Source organism: Pan paniscus, chromosome 20, assembly GCF_029289425.2.
Source record: "Pan paniscus chromosome 20, NHGRI_mPanPan1-v2.0_pri, whole genome shotgun sequence".
Taxonomy (NCBI): Eukaryota; Metazoa; Chordata; class Mammalia; order Primates; family Hominidae; genus Pan; species Pan paniscus.
The window spans coordinates 55776780-55793471 of NC_073269.2; the positions used below are offsets into that span (position 1 = coordinate 55776780).

The following is a 16692-nucleotide window of genomic DNA, read 5'->3' on the forward strand; positions in this document are numbered from 1 at the left end:
ATGGGTAAACTGAGACCCTGAGCGGGAATAACAACCATATTGGGTCAGAGGGCACCCAACACCAGACACGCACAAGAAGTGATCATAGCAGGAACCAGTTTATTGGTTGAGGTGGTGGGGAACAGGGGGGTTGCAGGCACACCATGAGGAACGAGGGCTCAGGTCTCCCCAGGGCCCTGGAAATCCATGCCCTCCACCAAGTCCTGCAGGTAGGCCTTGTACTGGTCGGAGGTGAGGGAGAGTGGGTGGCTGTTGGAAATGTGCAGGTCCACAGTGTTCTCCAGGGAGGAGGCACCCCCTACCCGGGCCATTTCTACCAAGGCCCTGAGGCACGTGGGCACAACCTGCAGGGGAAGTGGGGACAGGAGTCAGGGAAAACACCCAGCCAGTGTCCACCAAGGTAGGAGTCAGGGCTGGGAGGACTACAACTCCCTGCAGCCCCTGCTGTAACCCAGGATGAACCATAGGCCTAGGGCTGCTGGGAGTTGTAGTTTTACACACACACACATACACACACCCACACTGCTGTAACTGAACCATAGGCCTAGGGCTGCAGGGAGTTGTAGTTTTACACACACACACACACACACACACACACACACACACACACAGAGTCAGGGCTGAGCAGTCTGTGATCTTGACTCCTGGGAGCCACAGCCATGGCCTCACAATGGCAGCTAAAACTTGAGTCCACCAGCTTCTACATGGTTTAGAGCAGGGGTCCCCAACCCCCCTACGGCTTGTTAGGGACCAGGTTGCACAGCAGGATGTGAGCAGCGGGTGGGGGAATATTACTGCCTGAGCTCTGCCTTCTGTGAGATCAGCGGCAGCATTAGATCCTCAGAGGAGCACGAACTCTATCAAACTGCGCACGTGAGGGATCTAGGCTGCTCCTTAAGAGAATCTAATGCCTGATGATCTGCAGTGGAGCAGTTTCATCCCGAAACCAGCCCTCCCTGTCCGTGGAAATATTATCTTCCATGAGACTAGTCCCTGGTGCCAAATAGTTTGGGGACCACTGGTTTAGAGAGTTCAAAACAGGTTCTGCAGGTGAGGCCATGGGAAGGAGCTCCCGGGGATGAAAAACTGATTATTTCAGAGATCTTGGAAGTTGCAGATTTTTAGAGGGCCTTCTGGGAGTTGGAGTTCCTGGGAGCAACCTCTTCCCTCTGTAAGGCCACCCCTCTCAGCCCCAGGGACTCAGGTCTGCAGGCACCTTGACCATCACGAGCCTCTTGGTCCACGGCTGGTCCTGGGGCCATGATTCCCCCACACAGAACCAGAGGGCATAGCGTGGTGAGCGTCCGCTTCCTTCCGTGAAGGTAATCAGATCTGGGGGCCCAGGAGCCTAGTCAGGGATGAGGAGAGGACCCTCTACCCACCCTTCCCCGTAAACTTGAATGATAACCCCCACCATCTCCCCTGACCTAAGGCCCTCTGCTGCCTCGACCAGGGGACTGCTTGTTTGGGGAAAGTCCCCTCCTTCCCTCCCTCCCATCAGGGTGGGGTTGTTGGAAGGCCACACCCCCAAGCCCCCAAGCCTCAGCATTCATAACAGGCCCAGAGTAGGGGGCCCATGCTCCCAAGGATGCTCAGTGAATCTGGAGAAGCTGATTGGCATTCAGTCCCGTCTGAGGCTGCATTGTCCAATTGCAGCCATTAATCATGTAAGGTTATTTCAGTTTAAATTGTAACCAATTAAAACGAATCATGTCCTGGTTGCACTCGCCTCACCTGAGTGCTCGGCCCCTGTGGCTAGTGGCTGCTGCACCGGACAGTGCAGGTGACTGTCATTTCCATCATGGCAGAAAGTGCCACTGCACAGCGAAACCCTAAGGGATGTAGCTTTCCTGCTATTGGTCTGTTCACCATCATTAGTTACGATGATGATGACAGTGGCAGCTAATTCCCTGAGCACGCTCTATGTACTGGGCCTGTGTCTCACCCCAGCGCTGGCAGGCAGGTAGAGAGAGGAGACCGTCCTTGGATTCCACGGGCTCAGGGCAAAGTCCTTTGCCTCGGTTATACAGCGGGCCAAGGGCAGCCAGGGTCTGAATTCAGTCCTAATCATGAGTTCTTTTTTTTTTGTTGTTCGAGATGGAGTCTTGCTCTGTCACCAGGCTAGAGTGCAGTGGTGCGATCTCAGCTCACTGCAATCTCCGCCTCCTGGGTTCAAGCAATTCTCCTGCCTCAGCCTCCCGAGTAGCTGGGATTACAGGCACGTGCCACCACGCCCGACTATTTTTTTGTATCTTTAGTAGAGATGGGGTTTCACTGTGTTGGCCAGGCTGGTCTCGAACTCCTGAACTTGTCATCTGCCCACCTCAGCCTCCCAAAGTACTGGGACTACAGGCGTGAGCCACCGTGCCCGGCCAATCCTGAGTTGTTAACCACTGTGCAGGCTGCTTTGTACTGGCCAGGGCGAAGCCCCTGTCTCACTCACCTACAATGAAGGGCCCCAGGTCAAACACGCCTCCTTCCTTGTCCTTGGGGACCTCGCCATCAGGCCCATGCCCGCTGTTGGGGAGCAGCTCCTCGCTCACTGCCCAGTATGTGTGGCAGTGCCCCAGCCGCTGGGCCCAGAGCCACTGCCCGGCCCGCCAGAGAGCCAGTCCCCCACCCAGGCAGCTCAGCACATGCCTCACGTAGCTCATCACTCCCCTGTCTGTCAGGGACATGCCAGGGTCTGGCAGTGTGACTGGCCATCCAGGCAGCGTCCTGTCTCCCACTTCGGACCCCACCAGCCGCAGGCCCTCTGGGCAGGAGATGGTCTGCTGGAAGACTTGGCGGCCCCGGTAGAAGGCTGTCACCTCGAACTCCCACTCTGAGCAGCGGCAGCAGCGGCGTGAAGGGGAGAGGGGTTGAGAGTCAGGGGCTGCCGCCCAGACCTCAGCCCTCCCAGCCTGCAGCTGACACTCACCTTCCCCCGGTACCAACAGCCGCTTCAGTGGGTTCTCAGAGGGCCCCAGGTTTGGGAAGGGAGTGGGATTGTCCAAGCTGGGGCTCCGCAGGGGCTGAGGGCAGGGCTCAGGGGCTACAGCCAGGCTTGGGGGTCCCGGATCTGGGAGTGGGGCCAACACCATGTTACCCAGTAACTCATCCAGAATGTCTTCCTGGAGGGAAACAAAAAAAGAGAATCAGGCATTTCCATATCCTTTTCTGGAGACTTCATATGGACCAGGTCTGTTCTCAGCAATGCAGGGAGGTCAGGCTTGAGCTCTGCCTTCAAGGGGCTTCCAGCCTGGGGACAGAGCCAGCCATGGCATCAACAGCCAAACAAACACTAATGAACGCCAGGTGCTACCATTCCAACCCAAGGATCTGGCTCTATGCAGGTAAGACCTGGGCAAAGCAGGCTGGGTAGAATTTCAGAGGGGATGCTCCCCCAGCTTGGGCCTCAGCAGGATCAAGGTGAGGGAGTTTTTCAGTTCCCAAGAGGCTGACAGCCCCCTGCGAATCGAAATCCATGAAATCCCGGGAAGGTGTGCTTGGGCCTTGAATGCTGGGTGAAGACTTGGAATTTTCTCCTGAGGAGACTGGGGCAGGGACAGACAGGGTCAGCACTGGCTCAGGTGAGGGGCAGGCTGGAGGCAGGGGAGTGGGGGGATGATCTAGAGGGAGAGGACAAGGCCCATGGGGACAGGTCAGAGACTGAGGGGCATGAAGGTTGGGCACATTCTCACCTGGGTATCAGAAGTACTGCCTCCACCATTGGTGTCCGGAGAGGTGTCTGGCTGGGAAAAGTCCCCAACTCCTGTTGAGAAAAATGGTGAGGGGAGTAGGAGTGCCAGGAACCCTTGGGGCCCCAGCCTCCCACACGAACCCCAAGCTGGCAGACCTGAGTTCACAAACTCGTAGATTTTATGTGGGTCGTGAGGGTCCTTGCTCCGGTCCTCTGCTAAGCGCAGCCCTTCTTTGCGGTTGAGGGCAGAGCGGAAATTCCTCTTCCAGGTTGGCAGGTCTGGCTTATCCCTCCCGGGAACATATGCGCCAGTGGCCTCGGCCCAGGCCTGGGGCAACAGTGGTGTCAGGATAGTGGGGGAGGACGACTTAGATCTGTTCCTGGGGCCCTAACCCTGTCTCCTGAGTCCTAACACCACCCTCTTTCCCTGGCAAGTTCTAACTCTGCAAGGTCCATCCCCAAATCCCCCCGTCCCACCTACCTCCATCCCCCACCTCTAGTTTTCAAAAGGCTTTTTTTCTTTTTGAGATGGAGTTTCACTCCTGTCACCCAGGCTGGAATGCAATGGTGCAATCTCAGCTCACTGCAACTTCCGCCTCCCCGGTTCAAGCGATTCTCCTGTCTCAGCCTCCTGAGTAGCTGGGATGACAGGTGGGCACTACTACACCTGGCTAATTTTTGTATTTTTAGTAGAGATGGGGTTTCACCATGTTGGCCAGGCTGGTCTTGAACTCCTGACCTCAGGTGATCCGTCCTCCTCGGCCTCCCAAAGTGCTGGGATTACAGGCATGAGCTACTGTGCTCGGCCTCTTCAAAAGCCTTTGAAACCTCTTTGGTTTTTGTTTTGTTTCGTTTTTGTTTTTAAAGAGATGGAGCCTATGTTGCCCAAGCTGGCCTCAAACTCCTGGGCTCAAGCGATCCTCCCGCCTTGGCCTTGGAAAGTGCTGGGATTACAGGTGTGAACCACCGCCCCCGGCCCAAAAACCTTTTCTTTCTAAGCCAGGCTTCCAAGTCCAACTTGGTGTCTAATCCCGTGCACCACCTGCCCCGCGACGCCCTCTGTGATAACCCCGCCCCTCACACTGTTTACCACCTCTGGCATATACTAATTCGGTGGTTAGGAACCTCAGATTTGGGGCTCCAGGCCTCACCTCTGATGTTTCAAGAACCATCCCCCAGTATCTATCCTACAACCAAGAGCCCCGGCCTCTAGAAAGCCCCAAACCCCCAGGATGCATTTCCTTTGCGTACTAACCGGCTTTCCCGGTTTTATTCCCGTAACCCTGCAGCTCCAACCCTGCTTGCGCCCCACCATCAGTCAGCTGATCCGGCTAGCCCCGCCCCTCCCGTTCTAGCCCCACCCACCGGCGTTGGCACGAGCCCGCCCCTCGCGCGCCACCTCCGCCTTCTCAGCCGGGCCCACTAGGAGTCCTTTCCGCCCAGCGCGCAGCTCCGGGTTTCCAGCGTCCCAGGTCGTCGCACGCACCTGGAAGATTCCGAAATCCTCCTGCTGTGCATCCTGCCGTAGGCCGTGCTTCCAAGGGATGCGGAAGCGCGTGCGGCTCTTGTTCACCCAGGCCACGCCCTCCAGTTGCCCCAGGTCCAGCTGCGACACCAGCCAGGGCAGGATCCGTGGCTTTGGGGTTCCCATGGTCCGGCCTGCGCGTATAGGGCATTTCCTGGGCGCGACCGGCCTCCCCCGGACCCACCTTGCCTGGAGTTTCCGCACCCAGACCTCCTTCTCACGGGCCACGGCACAGGTCCTTCACCCATATTTTCGGGGGTACAAACAGGAAACCTCCTCTTCCCATCCTCCCATCCTCCCGAGAGGCTCTCTAATCAGCTAGGGTTCCTTCCCATATCCATGGCACATCCTTCCCCAGCGTCTTCAGTGCAGACCCTCCACTCCCTCAATTCCGCCAGTATAGACCTCCTCCCTCCCCCACATCATCGAAAGTAAGTATCCCCACTTTCAGGGTAGCATCCTCTTTCCCTAGTTATTTCAGTGCAGAATCGATTCACGTGTAAGCCTCTACCTCCTGCACTTACCCCAATGTAGACCCCCTTCCACAGTCCCCCTACAGAAGATCTCCCAAAACATTTCCAACACAGAACTTCCAACCAATTCCCCTCCGACTGCCCGCCTCCCTCCTCCAGGACAGAGCACGCCCCAGGTTTCGAGACTGAACTACCCCCATCTACGGAGTCCACCCCTCCCTCTCTAGAACCCCCTCAGTGTAGACGCCTCCTCTTTTCCTCTTCCCTCCCTACTTTTTCTAGTTTTTCTGCAGCCGACCTCCAGCGTCGGCCACTGTAGCTCCTTCCTTGCTCCACTTTCCCCAGAGTACACAGCCTGCCTTTCCACTCTCCGTGCAGACCCATCCTCTTTCCCGCTCCTCGCTCTCGGACGCCACCAACGCTCTCCCGGGCTCTTCCGCGTTACCTACGATGGAAGGTCGGGGCGCGCGGGCAGCTGGAACCCACCCCTGTCTTGGAGCTCCGGGTAGCTCTCAAACTCGAGGCTGCGCACCCCCTTTCCCGTCAGCTGAGCTCTAGAGCGCTGGGGCTTTCTTTTCGATCGACTTCTTGAAATAAAACCAACTTTATCATTCTTTGGGTAACAGACCCGAAAGCCGATGGGACGGCCCGCTGGGCTGTTCCCGCCCCTATGCCCTTTTTTGGGTTTCCGGCCAGAGGCATGCTGGGAGCGTCACATGCAAATTGAGCGTGCACCCAGCGTTCCGCCCTTTCTTCGTTGGGCCGGTTATCGACCCGGCCCAGTGCGCAGGCGCGGGAAAGTTGAACTAATAAAGTTTGTACGAGTTGAGTGGAGGAGACCGCAAGTTGAGTGGAGGAGGCGGCGGTGGGGCCCCGGACCAGGTCAGCGGGGTGTTGACGAGGGGTGGGGTGAGGAGGGAAGAGGAGGGGGCCGGGATCCAGTAGTGGGCACCCCAGTCCCGCTTCTCTGATATCCAACTGTCCAGGGTCCTCTAGATTCCAGCAGGAGTCGGAGATTTGGAACTACACCTCACAGCAGGCTGCGCGGCGAAGAAGCGCGGACCTAGGGGAAGATTTGCCCTGAAACCTCTTGGGATTGGTAGTTCCCGATGCTTTAAGGGTTTCAGGAGTTTGGCATATGCCTCTTACAGAATCCAGGAGTTGGGGCGCTAAGCCTCTTCTTCCTGGGAGACCTAAGGGTCTGGGGCTCCAGTTCCTTTCTCTCTAAGACTCAGAAGTCCAGGACCCCAGCTCCCTCCTCCTTTAGACCCACGAATCTGGGCACCCAGCCCCACCACCTTTCCTTGGATCAAAGAGTCTTTTTCCTGATCCCTTTTTCGTCTGAGGACTCAAGAGTCTAGGCCCCCAGACCCACACTCTCCAAAGGACCCAGGAGTCCAGGCCCTCAGCACCTTCCTTGGGACTCACAAGTCCTGGTCCCCAAGCCTCCACTTCTTGCTAAACCCTTGGAGTCCAGTCCCTAACCCTCTCTCTCACAGGTGCCTCCATGGCAGGCTCTGAAGAGCTGGGGCTCCGGGAAGACACGCTGAGGGTCCTAGCTGCCTTCCTTAGGCGTGGTGAGGCTGCCGGGTCTCCTGTTCCAACTCCACCTAGGTAAGAGGAGTGGCCCTTCTCCCCCAGGGGCCATCATTTGAGGCTCCCTCCTAACTCTTGCTCCTGGTCTCAGTCTGTCTCCTCTCTTTATATCTGGCTCTATTCTCTGTCTTTGGGGTTTTGGAGAGAGGTCCTCAGCGGAGGAGGGAGGGAGTTGGGGAAAGAGACTGCTTGCAGGGGATCTCTGGTGGGGTCAGTCTCTGAAGTCCTCCTCCCCAGAAGCCCTGCCCAAGAAGAGCCAACAGACTTCCTGAGCCGCCTTCGAAGATGTCTTCCCTGCTCCCTGGGGCGAGGAGCAGCCCCCTCTGAGTCCCCTCGGCCTTGCTCTCTGCCCATCCACCCCTGCTATGGTTCAGAGCCTGGTAAGAGATTTCCATGATCATCTATGAAGCCGGCAGAACACGGGATAAGGTGCTAGTTTAAGATCACTCAGCTAGGGGGTGGCTGTGTGGAGTCTCTAGCACCAGCCTTCAGGACAGAACCGTCCTGTCCTCTCCCCTCCCCAGTTAGATTTCTGTCAATTCTGTAGTTGGCTTTCAGAGAGCATTTGGTCAATCTGGTTGTTGTCTCTTTCCTTCCATAACTACTTCCCTGCCCCTAGGACTTTTGTAGCCAGGAATACCCCTGATAGAGGGGCAGAAGGGCTGGTTTTCAGTCACATCTCCCTGGCTGTTTTAGTTGCGTGACTCTGGGGAAAATGCTTTCTCTTCCCTGCTCCCCTGTTTTTCCAATAGCAGAGTAGGAATTGGGGAGGAGGTCACTGGACTTGATCAAGGTGACCCACAAGTTTCCTCATAGGTGTGAACCTGGACAGACTAGTAATGGCTGCTGGGAGTGCTAGCTTGAAAAGGGGTTCACAGCTGGGGAGAGGAAGTGCTGTGATCAATTGGTGATGTCTGTAGTGAGTGAGGGAAGGGGGATACTAACAGTAATGTCTTGTGTTTGCCTTCCTTGGATGAGATCATCTTCAAGGTCTAGTTGAGCTCTGACAGTCTTTTGGACACAGATTCTTGCTCTGTCACCCAGGCTGGAGTGCAGGGGTGCAATCTCGACTCACTGCAATCCCCACCTCCTGGGTTCAAGCGATTCTCGTGCCTCAGCCTCCCGAGTGACTGGGATTACAGGTGCACGCCAGCATACTAGCTGATTTTTATACTTTTAGTAGACACGGGGTTTTGCCATGTTGGCCAGGCTGGCCTCAAACTCCTGGCCTCAAGTGACCCTCCCACGTCGGCCTCCCAAAATGTTGGGATTGCAGACGTGAGCCACCGCACCCTGTCAGCTCTGACATTCTTTTTTTTTTTTTCTGAGATGGAGTTTCGCCCTTGTTGCCCAGGCTGGAGTGCAATGGCCCAATCTCGGCTCACCACAACCTCTACCTCCCGGGTTCAAGTAATTCTCCTGCCTCAGCCTCCCAAGTAGCTGGGATTATAGGCATGCGCCACCATGCCCGGCTAATTTTTTTTGTATTTTTAGTAGAGATGGGGTTTCTCCATGTTGGTCAGGCTGGTCTCGAACTCCCAACCTCAGGTGATCTGCCTGCCTCAGCCTCCCAAAGTGATGGGATTACAGGCGTGAGCCACCGCGCCTGGCCCCAGCTCTGACATTCTAAGTCCAGTCTGAGGATCTCATAAAGTGAAAAGTACAAGGGTTTTGGCATTTTTAACCAAGTTTTCTCACTGGGCCTCAGTTTACCCCATTATAAAATGGGAATCATGGCTGGGCTTGGTTGCTCCCGCCTGTAATCCTAGCACTTTGGGAGGCTGAGGTGGGCGGATTGCCTGAGGTCAGCCTGGGCAACACGGTGCAACCCCATTTCTACTAAAATACAAAAAATTAGCCAGGTGTGGCAGCATGCGCCTGTAGTCCCAGCTACTCACGAGGCTGAGGCAGGAGAATTGCGAGACTCCGTTTCCCAAAATCAATACATAAATAAATAATAAATAAAATGGGAATCATTGCCACCTGCCAAGGTAGTTGGGGGAAGGAGAGAATCCGTAAGTTTCCAATGTCCTGGAAACCTGTCATTAACTCTTTTCACCCCAGGCCCAGCTACTCCAGACTTCTATGCTTTGGTGGCCCAGCGGCTGGAACAACTGGTCCAAGAGCAGCTGAAATCTCCGCCCAGCCCAGGTGAGGCACAGAGGAGCCCCAGAGAAGGATGGCGGTGGGAAGATAGTCAGGGTTCTGCCCCCAGCCAAATTCTCTTCTGCCTCCAGAATTACAGGGTCCCCCATCCACAGAGAAGGAAGCCATACTGCGGAGGCTGGTGGCCCTGCTGGAGGAGGAGGCAGAAGTCATTAACCAGAAGGTGATGGGCATCTGTCCCACTCCTTGGCAAGGACAGGAGTTGCGGAATGGTGGGGCACTGGGATCAGAAGCTGGATCTGTATTTTCTTTGGATGGTCAGGTGGAAAGAGGCTGGGACAAGGTTTCAATGAAGGGTTGAGGCCGGGTGTGGTGGCTCACGCCTGTAATCCCAGCACTTTGGGAGGCCGAGTTGGGCGGATGACTTGAGGTCAGGAGTTCGAGACCAGCCTGGCCAACATGGTGAAACCCCATCTCTACTGAAAATACAAAAATCAGACAGGTGTGGTGGTGCGCTTCTGTAATCCCAGCTACTCAGAAGGCTGAGGCAGGAGAATCGCTTGAGCCCAGGAGGTGGAGGTTGCAGTGAGCCAAGATTGTGCCACTGCACTCCAGCCTGGGTGACGGAGTGAGACTCTGTCTTTAAAAAAAAAAAAAAAAAAAAGAATGGTTGAATGACAGGGGTATGGTTAGGGTAGTACTGTACCGTAAATTAGTGGTTTTAATTGATTGTTTAGAGGGGCATGGCCTAAATGCAGAGGGTGTGGCCATCAGAAACATTATCCACAAGAGACTGGCCAAGTTGGGGAAGTAAGTGAATGAATGTGGGGTTGGGGGGAGTGGCTAAAATCTTACTGAGCATAGAAGGGACCTGGCTTAGAATGTAGGGGAAAATGTACTACCAGAGGAGGTGTGGCTTGTGGCTGTGTCCTGGAATCTGATTGGCTTCGGAGCTTGGACAAGGTACATCGTCCTTTAATATTAATTGAATGGTAGAGGGCAAGATTGTTGTAGACACTAGGTTGGCCCCTGGGAAAGGCCACCAGGGGCATGGCTAGATTAACTCAGTTACAGTAGAGATTGGCCCTGATTGGCTGTTGAGGCAAGGGCCTGGCATGGTTTAGGGACTCACGTTCCAGGCCAGTATCCCGGGGGTAGTTTGGCAGAGACCCTGGAGTCTGGCTTGATTGGCTAATATGGATGAGGGGTGGCCTAGAACTTTAGCATCTAGAACGATCCTGAACCGGGAAGCCACACCTCCCAGCCCTCTATTGGCTGGCCCCGGGGGCGCTGCTGACGCGGACCCTGCCTCTTCCACCCTACAGCTGGCCTCGGACCCCGCCCTGCGCAGCAAGCTGGTCCGCCTGTCTTCCGGCTCTTTCGCCCGCCTGGTGGAGCTGTTCTGTAGCCGGGATGACAGCTCTCGCCCAAGCCGAGCATGCCCCGGGCCCCCGCCTCCTTCCCCGGAGCCCCTGGCCCGCCTGGCCCTAGCCATGGAGCTGAGCCGGCGCGTGGCCGGGCTGGGGGGCACCCTGGCCGGACTCAGCGTGGAGCACGTGCACAGCTTCACGCCCTGGATCCAGGCCCACGGGGGCTGGGTGAGCTGCTGAAGCCTCTCTCTCCGGGCCTCACTTTACCTAACTGTCATGTGATAGAGGAGGGGCGGGGACTTCTTAGGTTCCTCTCAGACCTCAGGTATTCTCCCAGCTCCACTGCGTTCGTTCTGTTGAGCCCTTGCTGTATGCCAGGACTGCAGCGATAAGTGCAGACACTATGCCTGGCGTCAGCGACTGGGTACGCTAATACTGTGAGCGTGAAACCAGTGACTGAGGTTACTCAGGGAGAGGCCGGACGAGGTAGCTCATGCCTGTAATCCCAGCACTTTTGGAGGCCGAGGCAGGAGAATTATTTGAGGCCAGGAGTTCAAGACCAGCCTGGACAACATAGTATAAGACCCCATCTCTACAAAAATTGAAAATAACTAGCCAGGGTCGGGTGCGGTGGCTCACACCTGTAATCCCAGCACTTTGGGAGGCCGAGGCAGGTGGATCACCTGAGGTCAGGAGTTTGAGACCAGCTGGCCAACGTGGTGAAACCCTATGTCTACTAAAAAAAATACATAAATTAGCCCGGCGCGGTGGCAGGTGCCTGTAATCCCAGCTACTGGGGAGACTGAGGCATGAGAATCGCTTGAACCTGGGAGGCAGAGATTGCAGTGAGCTGAGATCACGCCACTGCACTCCAGCCTGGGCGACAGAGTGAGGCTGTGTCTCAACAAAATAATATAATAAAAACCTGGTGCGGTGGCTCACACCTGTAATCCCAGCACTTTGGGAGACTGAGGTGGGTAGATCACTTGAGGTCAGGAGTTTGAGACCAGCCTGACCATGGTGACATCCAGTCTCTACTAAAAATACAAAATTAGCCCGGCATGCCTGTAATCCCAGCTAGGGAGGCTGAGGCAAGAGAATTGCTTGAACCTGGGAGGCAGAGGTTGTAGTGAGCTGAGACTGCACCACTGCACTCCAGCCTGGGCAACAAGAGCGGGACTCTGTCTCAAAAAATAAATAAATAAAAAAATTTAAAATTAATAATAATTAGCAAAGCATGGTAGCTCACACGTTTACTCCCAGCTACTCAGGAGGCAGAGGAGCCGGGAGGATCACTTGAGCCCAGGAGTTCAAGGCTGTGGTGAGCTATGATTGCGCCACTGTACTCCAGTGTGGGTGACAGAGTGGGACCCTGTCTCAAAAAATAAAATAGAGTAGTAGTGCTACCTCAAAGGGTCGCTCTGAGGGTTAAAATGGGGTCAATGTGGTAAGCCCTCTGTGCACTGCCTGGCATGCGGGCATTTTGTTGATGAGGTTATATGGCTACCTGCTGCCTTTCCAACAGTGCCTGCCAGGATGCCCTCCTGGGGAACCCCCTGCCTCCGTCCTCTGCTCCTTCTGGTGGGCTCTGGTTTCACCCCCAACGAGGCCTTCCCAGGTCCCCATTGACAATCACAGCCACCTCCACACCCTCCCACCGCCCTCCTTCCCCCTTCCTGCTTTATTTTTCCTTCCATAGCACTTTGGGCCTTCCAACAGATGGTGGAATTGACTTGTTTTACTTGTCTTCTGGTTTATTTTTCTTTGTTGGTGTCTCCTGCCTCTAACACATCAGCTTCAGAAGACCCAGAAGTCTTCCCCTCTCCTTTTCTTACTTTATCTCCAGTGCCGGTTTCAGAGTTGGATTGGGCTCCAGCGTGCTGGCCCTGTGGCTTGGCGACTGTCGCAGTCTCCCTGAGCGGCACTCTCCCCGCTGGTCCAGTGAGCACCGTCTCATTTACCTGCCTTGGGGGGTCACTGTGGGTATTCACTGAGAGAGGGACACAAGCCAGGCTCTGGATGGAACTGGTTTCCCTGGCAGGAGCTGGTCAAGTGTGTTTGAGGAGCAGGGAGGAGGAGGCCAGTAGGGCTACAGTAGGGTGAGCGGGCGACAGATGAGAGGAGGAGAGGCGCCGGGCCAGCCAGGACCCTGTGGTCACGGTGAGTGACAAGGTGAGTGACAACTCGGACTTTGACTCTGGGTAAGCCAAGGTCTCTGAGCAGCGGAGGGACAGGTGCTGATTTAGGCGCTAATGGGCGCCCTCTGGTGGCTGCCTGGGGACGGACTGCTGGGGGCGAGGGCAGAAGTAGGGGCACAGGGAGGAGGTGAGTGGATCTCACCCAAGTCGGGGGCGGTGGAGAATGCTGGATTTAACTTAGCGGTGAAGCTGACAGATTTGGCTAATGGGCCAGGTGTGGGGACAGACTAAAGGATGCTGGCCCGAGCAGCTGCAGGGCGACATCTTAAGTTCCCCGAGATGGGGAAGGTTTGGGGATGGGGGCGATGGGGATGGGGAGCAGGACTGGAAGTGGTCCAGTCTACAGTAAGATCAGAACTCATAGCACATGTTGAGGGGAATGGATATAAGTGTTGGGCTCAGCAAAGAAGCTTGTTTATTTTATTTTATTTTATTTTAATTTTTGAGATGGAGTCTCACTCTATTGCCCAGACTGGAGTGCAGTGGCACGACCTTGGCTCACTGCAACCTCCACCTCCTGGGTTCAAGCGATTCCCTGCCTCAGCCTCCTGAGTAGCTGGGGTTACAGGCGCACACCACCATGTCCGGCTAATTTTGTAGTTTTAGCAGAGACGGGGTTTTGCCCTGTTGGCCAGGCTGGTCTCGAACTCTTGGCCTCAAGTGATCCACCCACCTCGGCCTCCCAGAGTGCTGGAATTACAGGCTGAGCTACCACGCCTGGACAGTTTCTTAAAAAAATTTTTTTTAAGTAGGATTGATAGCAGATGAGTTTTCTCAGTGGGCCAGGCCGTCTGCTAGGGATTTCAATGGAATGATCCCATTTCAACCCACTCCAACCTCATGGGGCTCTTATTACCCTCGTCATGTGGGGGCAGAGAGGAAAAGTCCCCAGCATGCAGAGTGTTGGAATCTAGATTTGTACACGAAGCCACGACTCTGAATTGTTCAAATCCCAAGACTCTCTTCCCCATCTCTGACTCTGTCCCCCGACTCTTCACTCTCTCTCGATCTCTGTCTAACCCCACTCCAGTGTCCTGACCCTCCTCGAGCTCAACCTTTCCTCCTCCTGCTAGGACCCTGCCCCCTCATCCCTGTGCCCTTCTGTCTGGGTCTCTGTCCCCTTCTCTGGGTGTCTGTCGCCCTCCGCTCTCTGGTTCCTTGCCTTCCCGTCTCTAATCTCACAGGGCTGATGTGGACGCTGCTGTATGGGGGGAACACCTGCCCTGCTCACAGGGCTCTGCCACTTTTCCCTTCCAGGAGGGCATCCTGGCTGTTTCACCCGTGGACTTGAACTTGCCATTGGACTGAGCTCTTTCTCAGAAGCTGCTACAAGATGACACCTCATGTCCCTGCCCTCTTCGTGTGCTTTTCCAAGTCTTCCTATTCCACTCAGGGCTGTGGGGTGGTGGTTGCCCTACCTGTTTTTGCCAAAAATAAATTGTTTAAAACTTTTCTTATTAAAAACGTTACAAAGTATTCAATTGTCTGTTCTTACACTTGGGAACTAAAGTTTTAAGGAGAGGAGATTTGGTTTAGAGATTTCTGTGGCTTACGCAAATTGAGGAAAGAACCAGTTCATTCATTGTAGAAATATTTATTTGCAGCACCTACAAGAGCCTGTCTCCTGGACATGTAACATATTTGAGAGAATATCTGTAAATATTCCAGCAACTTGCATTTTTTTTTCCTATTGCACGATCTGGTTATTCTAGCTAATGCTGTATGATGGTCATGGAGTCTTTCCAGTGAATTCCACAGAAAGGTACAGTCTAACTTCACCTGTGTCTAGGACACCACCCTCTTCTTGTTTTTCTCCTCCCATTGCTCCTTTCAAGTCTCTCTTGCTGGTTTCTCATCTACCTACAGACCAGTGGTTTGTCTCACACATACCCCCCACTCTCCCCTTTTTTTTGGAGATAGGGTCTTGCTCTGTTGCCTATACTTGCACTGTTATATAGATACAGTGGCACTATCATGGCTCACTGCAGCCTCAACCTCCTGGGCTCAAGTGATCCTCCCACTTCAGCCTCTCTAGTAGCTGGAACTAAAGGCATGCGACACCACGCCTAGCTAATTTTTAAAAAAGAATTTTTATGGGAGGCCAAGGCAGGTGGATCACTTGAGGTCAGGAGTTCAAGACCAGCCAGGCCAACATGGTGAAACCCCATCTCTACTAAAAATACAAAAATTAGCCGGGCATGGTGGTGGGTGCCTGTAATCCCAGCTACTTGGGTGACTGAGGCACGAGACTCGCTTGAACCCGGGAGGCAAGAGGTTGCAGTGAGTTGAGATCACGTCACTGCACTCCAGCCTGGGCAACAGAGCGAGACTCCGTCTCAAAAAAAAAAAAATTGTAGAAATGGGGTCTCCCTTATGTTGCCCAGGCTGGTCTCCACCTCCTGGGCTCAAGCGATCCTCCTACCTTGGCATCCCAAAGTCCTGGGATCACAGGCATGAGTCACTGTGCCTGGGTGGTTTGTCTCCTTTATAGGGCCATATCCCCCTTCACAGAGTAATGTTTGTAAATTAATAAAATGAAATGTACAGGATTACAAACCGAACCAATTACAGTTGATCCTCAGTATTTGTAGATTATTTGCAAATTTGCATCCTTGCTACAATGTATTCATACCCCAAAAATTAAGGCAGTGCTTTTGTGGTGTTTTGGAGGGCAATGCTTATGCACAGAGCTGCAACAAGCTAAAGACCTGATGTGCATATTTGCAGCTGGGCTCCTCTTGCTTCAGCTCAAACACTGGAAACAAATGTCCTTTTCTTGGTTTGTTTAGTGCCATGCTTTTCAATTTTTTTTTTTTTTTTTTTTTTAAGTTAGAGTCTCGGTCTGTCGCTCGAGCTGGAGTGCAATGGCTTCATCCTGGCTCACTGCAACCTCCACCTCCTGAGCTCAAGCTATTCTCCTGCCTCAGCCTCCCAAGTAGCTGGGATTACAGGCGTGTGCCACCAGTCCTGGCTAATTTTTTTATTTTTATTTTTATTTATTTTATTTTATTATTTTTTGAGATGGAGTCTCGCTGTGTCGCCTAGGCTGGAGTGCAGTGGCACCATCTCAGCTCACTGCAACCTCTGCCTCCCGGGTTCACCTGATTCTCCTGCCTCAGCCTCTGGAGCAGCTGGGACTACAGGCGCCCACCACCACACCCGGCTAATTTTTGTTTTTTTAGTAGAGACGGGGGTTTCACCATATTGGCTAGGCTGGTCTCGAACTCCTGAGCTTGTGATCCGCCCACCTCAGCCTTCCAAAATGCTGGGATTACAGGCGTGAGTCACCGCGCCCGGCCAAATTTTTTTTTTTTTTTTTTTTTTGAGGCAAGAGTCTCGCTGTGTCACCCAGGCTGGAGTGCAGTGGCGCGATCTCAGCTCACTGCAAGCTCCGCCTCCCGGGTTCACGCCATCCTCCTGCCTAAGCCTCCACGCCCGGCTAATTTTTTGTATTTTTAGTAGAGACGGGGGTTTCACCATGTTAGCCAGGATGGTCTCGACCTCCTGACCTTGTGATCCGCCCGCCTCGGTCTCCCAAAATGCTGGGCTTACAGGCGTGAGCCACCGCGCCCGGCCGCCCGGCGTAATTTTTGTATTTTTAATAAAATGGGGGTTTCACAATGTTGCCCAGACTGGTCTCGAACTCCTGATGTCAAGTGATCCGCCTGTCTCCGCCTCCTAAAGTGCTGGAATTACACCCGTGAGCCATCGCGCCCGAACCCTATTGTAAATTTTAAGTCTC

General features: G+C 54.3%; 2 protein-coding genes across 20 annotated transcripts; one reads left to right on the forward strand and one right to left on the reverse strand.

The window, feature by feature from the left end:
• Positions 1-79: 79 nt before the first annotated feature.
• Positions 80-6264, reverse strand: IRF3 (interferon regulatory factor 3). 12 transcript variants are annotated; one of them, XM_008966963.5, is made up of 8 exons: positions 6126-6264; positions 4938-5168; positions 3839-4010; positions 3684-3754; positions 2921-3113; positions 2444-2824; positions 1217-1332; positions 80-344 (listed from the first exon to the last, which is right to left on the reverse strand). In XM_008966963.5, exons 2-8 carry the CDS (start codon positions 4995-4997, stop codon positions 159-161), a joined length of 1179 nt encoding a protein of 392 aa, XP_008965211.1. In that variant the 5' UTR covers positions 4998-5168; positions 6126-6264; the 3' UTR covers positions 80-158. The 12 variants fall into 12 exon arrangements, 9 of the variants coding, with proteins under 9 accessions (XP_008965211.1, XP_034800466.1, XP_054959314.1 ...); XM_034944575.3 differs by having other exon boundaries at positions 1217-1348; positions 5082-5341; positions 5979-6160; XM_055103339.2 differs by lacking the exons at positions 4938-5168; positions 6126-6264 and adding an exon at positions 5169-5333.
• Positions 6265-6318: 54 nt separating this feature from the next.
• Positions 6319-14426, forward strand: BCL2L12 (BCL2 like 12). 8 transcript variants are annotated; one of them, XM_034944584.3, is made up of 7 exons: positions 6319-6562; positions 7180-7294; positions 7514-7656; positions 9341-9427; positions 9514-9605; positions 10708-10980; positions 14208-14426. In XM_034944584.3, exons 1-7 carry the CDS (start codon positions 6319-6321, stop codon positions 14256-14258), a joined length of 1005 nt encoding a protein of 334 aa, XP_034800475.2. In that variant the 3' UTR covers positions 14259-14426. The 8 variants fall into 8 exon arrangements, with proteins under 8 accessions (XP_034800475.2, XP_034800476.2, XP_003814388.3 ...); XM_034944585.3 differs by having other exon boundaries at positions 7517-7656; XM_003814340.5 differs by lacking the exon at positions 10708-10980 and having other exon boundaries at positions 9514-9654.
• Positions 14427-16692: the final 2266 nt, after the last annotated feature.